Source organism: Triticum aestivum, chromosome 6A (genome assembly GCF_018294505.1).
Source record: "Triticum aestivum cultivar Chinese Spring chromosome 6A, IWGSC CS RefSeq v2.1, whole genome shotgun sequence".
Taxonomy (NCBI): domain Eukaryota; kingdom Viridiplantae; phylum Streptophyta; class Magnoliopsida; order Poales; family Poaceae; genus Triticum; species Triticum aestivum.
The window spans coordinates 595,288,347-595,296,533 of record NC_057809.1 but is presented as its reverse complement, the minus strand read 5'-3'; the positions used below and the strand labels follow the sequence as shown (position 1 = coordinate 595,296,533).

The window sequence follows — 8,187 nt, the reverse complement described above, 5'->3', positions numbered from 1 at the left end:
GATTCCAACAAGTGACTACATACGAAGCAAAATGAATGAATCTAAACTCCAAAATATGTCTACATACATCTATATGTTGTTGTCCATTTGAAATGTCTAAAAAAACTTACATTTAGAAACAGAGGAAGTATTAATTTGGATTCCATGGGGAATTAGAAGGTTACAGACCAAGTATACATAGAAATAAGAAATGGTGCCCGATGGATCGCAGCATCGACAAGATCGCCCATGATCATGAATAATGTTAAAGAGAGACAAAAACGGCCTTAACTTGGCCTGAACAATGATCATGAATAAAAAAGGGGGCACATTTACATTTGTAATAGTGTTAAAGAGAGAGTGAAACCTCATACATCTCCCCAACAGTGATGGTATTGCCTGTGTCAGTATGGTAAGCACACGAATCATGAAAAAATTCGACGAAAGAAGCAAAACAAAAGTACACGAGTTTACATACAAGACAAAATATCACCAGGCAATGGTGCTTTCTCCGTGTATGAACACTCGGTCTTGGAGATCCATGATCCACTGGCATACTCTGTTGCATATCCTGATGGCTTAGGTCTGCAAGCAAAATGCGTGTACCCAAAGTAAGATTACATACATCAGGACAGTATTACTATAAATGATGCATTGGTCGCATCACTGAACGTTGTTGCGGGAATATTTTGCAACATATTTCAATGTGATTCGTTGTATGAATAATGAATAACTGAAGTAATAATATAAAAAGCTAAAACTGAAAATACATATAATTTATTATGTTTGATTACTATATAATTGTAATTTTTTTATTAACTATAAATAGCATAGTAGAATGAAAATTCTCTTGAATGTTTGCATGTTGAGATGAGTCTTTTTTTCATGCATGTTTAATGATGAAGTGACATGCTTGCATGTTGGGAGACATATGATAGTGGAGGTGGGCCTTTTCTCATGCATGCTATGGGATGATGTGGCATTCTTGCATGTTGAGAGAAATAGTTAGTGGGGGCTAGCTATTTAGATATAGAAGATGTAGGCAGATAGATGCCAACCTTGTCAGCCAGTGGACTGAAGGCTGCATACAGCTCAAAATCCTGGGTTATCCAACTAAACATAACTGCAACAAAAAGGAAATTGGTTGTGTAACAAAATAACTTGAAACGCTTAGGCAAACAGGAAACAGCATGCTTGAGCTAGTAACTTCGACGGCGCAGGTACTCCTGGGACATCAATGCCACAGAACCACAACTGCAGCAAGCAATGAGATATCTGCCGCCTCGTAACAGCTACCAGTTATGCTCCCTACAGCTACAGGCATGCGCCTATGTGAACAGAATGGATTATTCTACTGATCCTCTGATGGTTCCAGGTCTTCGCATTAAGTGGTTTTAATTCAACGTAAAATAGAACAGCATACTGCACCTTTGGCTGTATTAAAACATTCAAAAATCGATCATAAAGTAAAGATGTACTCCTACAAGCTATTATTTCCCTGCATACTATATGCCCCTGCTGGTTTCAGAGCAGTGTCTGCTTAAATAGCTAAGACTGCAGAAGTTTTTTTTTTTCACAGCGCTATGCTTGCAGAAGTTCAGATTGCACAACTGTGTCATGTGAATAAGAAAAATCTGTGTAGGTATTAGAATCACATAGCAACTAGAATATAAAAGGTAATAGTTTCATCTCTCTCGAAGGTAGAACATGTCATTAAATGGCCACGACTTTCGTCCCTATAACAGGGTCCAGGTACAACAACAATCAAACTAAAATCTTATATAGTTTCTAGTTCAACTATGCTCCCAGACACTAACATATAACCAAAGAGTTATGGACATGAGTGGAGCTTGATCAAATCTGTCTTTATTATTCTGCAAATTCAGTTTATACATCCCTTTGTTTCCAGATAAATTATTTGATGTGATGATATCTAGATCCCAACGGCATCTTAATTAGTAGTGACTAATTGGCCAACAGAGCAGAAAAATACACTAAGAACGAATTGCATATTTCTATAGTTGCTACCTACACATTATATAAGGATTTCGCTAGAAATCGAACGTCAGATTTTTAGCATGGCAAATCGAACATCCAAGATGGCAAATTATGTTGTCGTGAGGATGACAATTTCCTTTAACAAGCATGGCAAACTCTTGCATCTTCGGTTTTTTTCCAGGAATTGCCAGGCTAGATAAATTTTTCATCCTGGCGACAACATAATTTGCCATAAAAATGTGCAATTTGTCATGCATAAAAATCTGAAGTCAGAATTTTAGCATCCCCGTTATATAATAAGTACTATAACTTGGAGGAATCAACTAACTGAAACAATCAGATCTGTCAAAAAATTCCGAACGCATGGAGTAAGATGTGGAGTGTGCCTGGGCAACTCACCATAATCCTCATCTTTTCTGAATTGAGTTCTGTGTGGACCAGTTGCTTTATCATGCATGGAAGCATAAACCTTTTGATAAGCCTTGTACAATCTGCACACATCAGGTTTTCTCTCAAAAGACAGTTCAGTAATACGGAAGTAAACAATGTAGGAGTACTGTCACCAATATTTTAATACCTCTTCTGTTGCTTTGGATTTCTTATAGGCAAGGCAAACTCAGATGATACATACTGGTCAAGATAAACACTTTTGTATATAAAATGCCACAGCCCAGCTGGTCCACCAATTGCCTCATCAGAAGACAACGGTTGAGAATTTAGGCCTTGAGAAGACTGTGCAGGAGCTGATGTAAATTGAGAAGAAAGATCAATAGGGACATCTTCAACACGAAGTACATTTTCATGTAAAGACCTTTGTACTTCAAGAAGGACATTCGATTTCAATAGAACATCCTGAATACGGGCCCTAGACATTGTTCACAAAAGAATAGTTGTCTCAGTTCCATAGTACATGGTAGGCAGCGTGCACTCAGTATCTTGTGATATTTTAACTGAGTACTCGACATTTCATTGTGCAGCCCACCTTGAATCTTTCAAATCATAGAAGGCATCTGATCTCGGAGTAAGAAGAGTCAAGTAAGTATTTTCCTGCCATGGAGAAGAGATTAGTTAATATAAGAAAATGACTATCTCAAACCTAAACTAAAAAATAAAATATGGAGTACAAGTTTCCATCTGTGTCGTAAGACATGCATCATGATTCTCAGAATGAAGATATGCCGGCACACTGACGTGAGCATGCATATTCAGATGCACCTATTCTACTCACATCAAAAAAATGAACATAAGCGTATAGGTAGGCCATAGGACTGTATCTTGGCAAGCATATGGGTGAAAAAGACTCCGAAGTCCTGCATTAAACAGACCAAACTTGTAAGATGGTTGCAGGCCAAGGTTTTTCATTTGAGATAGTATGTGAAGATTACCTAAAAGATTCGGAGGACAATATGAAATTTGCAAGTAGTAATATATCATCAGGATGCAAAGTTGCATTTTGCAATCCCACAAGACTAATAACCTGAAAATTAACCAAAATCGTAGCTCTCAGAAACATGAACGCAGAGGAGTAAGGGAAATAAATGATTTATGTTATCCATCTCCATAGACTAGCAAAGTTGCAATCAAAGTGCAATATTTGGCATAGCAAAGTTCTGTGTCTCGTGATGGGATCACAGACGCAATTGGCTAGAAGCACATAATAACTACCATTAGCATGAGCAAGGAGCAATCTATATTGGTACTGGTACCGTTTGTCAAGCTACTGAGCACGGAAGTCATTGACTCTGCTGGAGAGATTGAAAACATCTGATACCAAAGAACAAAAATGGCAGGCCTTCTACAGAAATTCTCAGAAATGTGGTATATCAGCTTGGATATGGTGAAAGATGTAACAGATTAACTGACGAGAAAGTAAGATTAATGATACTGCTGTATGAACCTTTAGAAAGCTCAAGTGGCACCTAAAGTGTATTGAGGAGTAACTATAGTAAGAAACGTGTTTCATTTTAGCACAAGCAGGATTCCAGCACAGTATGATTAAAGAGTCAAATGAACTAAGTAGCACAATGGAAGTTCTGACAGGAAATTGGACAAACCTGAGATTAACAATGAATGTAGCTCTCACAAACACAAACACATAGGACTAAGGAAAATAAACGATCTATGTTAAATGTCTCCAAACACTAGCAATAAAGTTTGGTGCCTTATGGGATGCCAGAAGCACACGATAACAAATAATAGCACTAGAAGGAGCAATCTATAATGGTACTGGCACCCTTTGTCAAGCTACAAGCACAAAAGCTGTATACTCTGGAGAACAGCCATTGACTCTACTGGAGAGATCGAAGATTCTAATATGGCGATATCAAAGAACACAAATGGCAAGCTTTCTACAGAAGTTCTCAGAAATGTGGAATATCACTGTGGAGATGGTAAAAGATGTGACTGACTGACGATAAAATAAGTTTTATGCCCATGTTATATAAAGCTCTAGAAAGTTCGAGTGGCACCTAAAGAGTGTTCAGAAGTAACTATAATAAGCCAAGTGTTACATCTTACCAAATAAGCATAGCCTCAGTACAGTTAGATGAATACGTCAAATGGGGTTAGTATCAAATGAAAGTCATGGCAGGAAATTGGACAAACCTTGTGATCACACATCAATAGTGCAAATAGAACTCCTGAATCAGCAATGTCCTGCAAAGCTGCGCTAGCAGCCTGTCTTGTTGCTTGGGCGAGGGGAAGGCATGTGTATGCATGAAGAAATGTAGCAGGATTCCTGTGTAATGGTTCAGTAAGATATCAATTTTAAGCACTAAAGTCCAAAATGAATTAAGATGCGATCCATGGAAAGGAAAAGGAAACAAGCTGACCAGCTGCACGCATGTATAAGAGATCGGAAAACCACATCTGTGCCACCTAAAAGTGGTGCCATATCAAATTTGGGATTCTTCTCAAAGCACCTGTTGACCGACTTTGTCAAAATAAGCAACACCTGCAAGTTTGTGGTTTCAGACAGAGAAATCAGGAATTCAGGATAGGAATGGAAACACATGGCTGTATAATAACCTCAATAAAAATACAAGAAATTCAAATGTGTAAAGATGAATGCAGCAGTGGAAGCACCTGACCATGCATGAGCTCTAGTTGTCCCCTCAATCCTTCAAATGACTCTTCGGTGGAGCTTATACAAACTAAATATATAGGACCTTTGACAAGGAAAACTATCTGTAAGGAAGGAGAGTGTACAATCAACTTAGTATAATACAGTTAGTACATAAAAGGGTTTGCAAGTGAAATGTCCATCTTAAGTGGTGTCTGCTTGTTCGGGCCTCGATCGAAGAACGCATGCATTGTCCGTCTGAACTAAGATCAAGTGAACAGAGTAAATTGTAGATAATGAAGGCCACTTGACCTGATGTTTTCCGGCTCTCACAAATTTGATATGGTCAGCACTGGATAAAAACAAAAGAATATCACCAAGAGGGGAAAAAAAATTAGCGCAGCCCACAGGAGAAGGTTAAGGCAGTCAAATCTAATCGTTGCATACCTGTTCTCAACAAAAGAAACAATCGCCTGCAATGTAGCAGAAAACCCAGCTAACTTGTGCTCATCTCCATACCTAGAAGTCAAACAAGATGAAGGGAATGGGATGTTATGGTTTTTCCTGGCAAACTGTATCATGAATCATTTTTGCATAAGTGATCTTACCTTATCTAGAGTATATTGGCTTGCCAGAATTGCTCAAGATGAAGAAATGTTTTTTCCTTTTCCGCCATGAAGCTGAACCATCGTCCTGGAACATCGAGGAAAGGAACACACTCAGGGTACAACTCCAGCGGTAGCAACTAGAGTAAAACATTTCGAGTTTGGTAGTTTTTAGATGAGTAAATACATTTACGAGTGAGCATGGATGCGCATCATCACTAAAGCTACATGCTACTTCCTCCGTCCCAAAATAAGTGTCTTGAGCTTAGTATAAATTTGTACTAGAGCTAGTACAAAGTTAAGATACTTATTTTGGAACGGAGGGAGTACTTAACTAATGGCATCGCTGGGCATCCAAATCACCAATGAAGAATGAACTGAGGGGTAAATAATTCATAATTAGTAAGTAGATGATTGATGTAGCTCAAGAGACAAACAAGACTCCATGTGTAGGTGAATAGCAGTGGTGCCTGCAGTATAAGGAGATGTAACGGAGCAGGGAGCACCTCGTCGGCGTGCTTCTTGCCCTGCGCCCAGTCCTCGGCGCCGGGGCCGAGGGGCGGGGAGGCGTCGGGCTCCTCGATGCCGCCGGCGCCGGTGCTGGAGGCGAGGCTGCTGCCCCGCTCGCCGGCGTAGCCGCTGCTTCTGGGTCTGGTCGGGCCGGCGTCTCCGTCCCCTTCGTCGAGCCCCTCCCTCCGCGCGGCGGCCGTCGCATATCCATCGTCCTCGTCCTCCTCGTCGATCTCGTGGCCGGCAGCGAAGTGCGCGGGCAGGTCGGAGCCGCGGAGAGAGAGGGCGGCGAGGGGGTTCTCGTCGGCGGGGTCTGGATCCATGGCCACGGCGGGGAGGCCGGGGGAAGGGACCGGAGCTTCTCCTCCGCGGCGGGCACGGGAGACAAACGACTCGGTCAGCTCGCTGAGAAATGAGAAATGGCCAAGTACTGAGGCGATTTTGCTTCGATTCACGGTCGGCCGTTCGATTAGGATTGGAGGGCAGATACGGATGGGTTAAGTTTTTTTTTAGTGGTGGATGGGTTAAGTTGGACGGTGCCTTTTAGCGCTGGAGAAAAAGCTCAAGCTCGCGGGCTAAACGAGTAGCTCGTGACTTGGCTGGAATCGACTCGAACTCGAAGAATAACGAGTCGAACCGAGCTTTAGTTTAAGATCGTTTATAGACCAAATTAAACAAGTCAATCTCACGAGCACTAGTGTAACTCATTAGGCTCGGTACAAAAGATCAGCCACTTTAAATGCAAAAAAGATCGACCACTCAGCATCCTATGTTTCAGGCGCATAACACAAGGCCTAGCCGTTGAAGGCCCAGCCGCCTAGAGGACTCATGCGTTACAAGAAAATTACTACTGTTTAGTGATATATATTTAATATATACATAATTATTTTTAATAATATTTGAAGGTTTTATATTCATATCTTTAACAAGTTTAACAAGCTAACAAGCCAGCTCGCGAGTTATATGAGTCAAGCCAATCTTGTGTTTGAGCTCGTTATAATAACGAGTCGAGTCAAGCTAGCTCGTTAACGAAACGAGCTCTAAAGAGTCGAGCCGAGCTGGCTCGACTCGGCTCGAATTCCAGCCTCAGTGCCTTTGCTCTAAACCTAGGCAGTTCTAGGGCCGGGCTTGTCAAAACCCGATCCTATAAATTTCAGCTCGAGCCCAGCCCAAAGCCCGAAACTTCTGCTGCAATCAAGCCCGAGCCTGCCCGGAGCAAAAAGCCCGAAGCCTGGAGCCCGGCAAAGATACACATATCAATATTTTCCTCGGAGTACAATACGATAGCAATTTTCTCAGCCCGTGCATAGTGCATACAACACATCGATTTTTATACAAAATCGTATCCGTTTTACAAAAAGAAATACAACCAGTACGCAACTGGACTGGTGACGGCCTCGACGCACAGGACCACGAGTCCATCACGCTCACGCATGGAAGCCACCGCCTAGATGGTCTTAGGCCGCCGGGGAGAGCCACAACACCAGATCCATGGGGATGAAGTCCACCACGCTGACACGTGGAAGCCAACGCCTAGATGGTCTTGAGGCCGCCGACGGGAGCTGCAACACGAGATCCATGGAGACGGAGGTTGTTAGAGTTGCTCTCGCCAGATCTGGTAAGGGAGGGCATCACGTGGCCAGATCTCAAGCGGGGGGAGGGCAGAAGTGAGCACGACGATGGCTTTCAATCTTCGGGTACAGTCTTCACATAGAACCTTGCAACGAGAATATGAACAAACTACTAGGATCACCATCCTCAATGGATGACGTAGACACATTTTTTTAAGAATGATAACCGCTCTATCGAAAGCCTTTTCCAATGCTTAGGTGTTTAGACGAGGTACTAATTGCATGAAAGTGCTTAGTAGCCAAAGTCCCTAATGTATAGTTGCTTAGTTTTTTTTTTGTTACTAAGCTTTCTTAATTTGATTTGTCGTGGACTGTAAATTATCATGTGGGTACATTGGCTTAACATTGTTTCTTTGTAGGGTCATCAAACTACTCTATCTTTCCCCTTAATTAACTTATCATG

The 8,187-nt window shown here is 41.6% G+C and overlaps 2 protein-coding genes across 2 annotated transcripts; both read right to left on the bottom strand.

Annotated features, from left to right (window-relative positions):
- LOC123129774 (vacuolar fusion protein MON1 homolog) lies at window positions 1-5,846 on the bottom strand. The gene is made up of 14 exons (XM_044549804.1): window positions 5,837-5,846; window positions 5,671-5,731; window positions 5,486-5,557; window positions 5,351-5,390; window positions 5,062-5,163; window positions 4,809-4,930; window positions 4,582-4,714; window positions 3,363-3,454; window positions 3,206-3,287; window positions 2,960-3,024; window positions 2,555-2,842; window positions 2,377-2,468; window positions 458-564; window positions 1-378 (listed from the first exon to the last, which is right to left on the bottom strand). The coding sequence occupies exons 1-14, from the start codon at window positions 5,844-5,846 to the stop codon at window positions 97-99; spliced, it is 1,548 nt and encodes a 515-aa protein (XP_044405739.1). The 3' UTR covers window positions 1-96.
- Window positions 5,768-6,543, bottom strand: LOC123128799 (vacuolar fusion protein MON1 homolog). Its single transcript, XM_044548898.1, has 2 exons — window positions 6,150-6,543; window positions 5,768-6,020 (listed from the first exon to the last, which is right to left on the bottom strand). Exons 1-2 carry the CDS (start codon window positions 6,474-6,476, stop codon window positions 6,003-6,005), a joined length of 345 nt encoding a protein of 114 aa, XP_044404833.1. The 5' UTR covers window positions 6,477-6,543; the 3' UTR covers window positions 5,768-6,002.
- Between the last annotated feature and the right edge of the window lie 1,644 nt (window positions 6,544-8,187).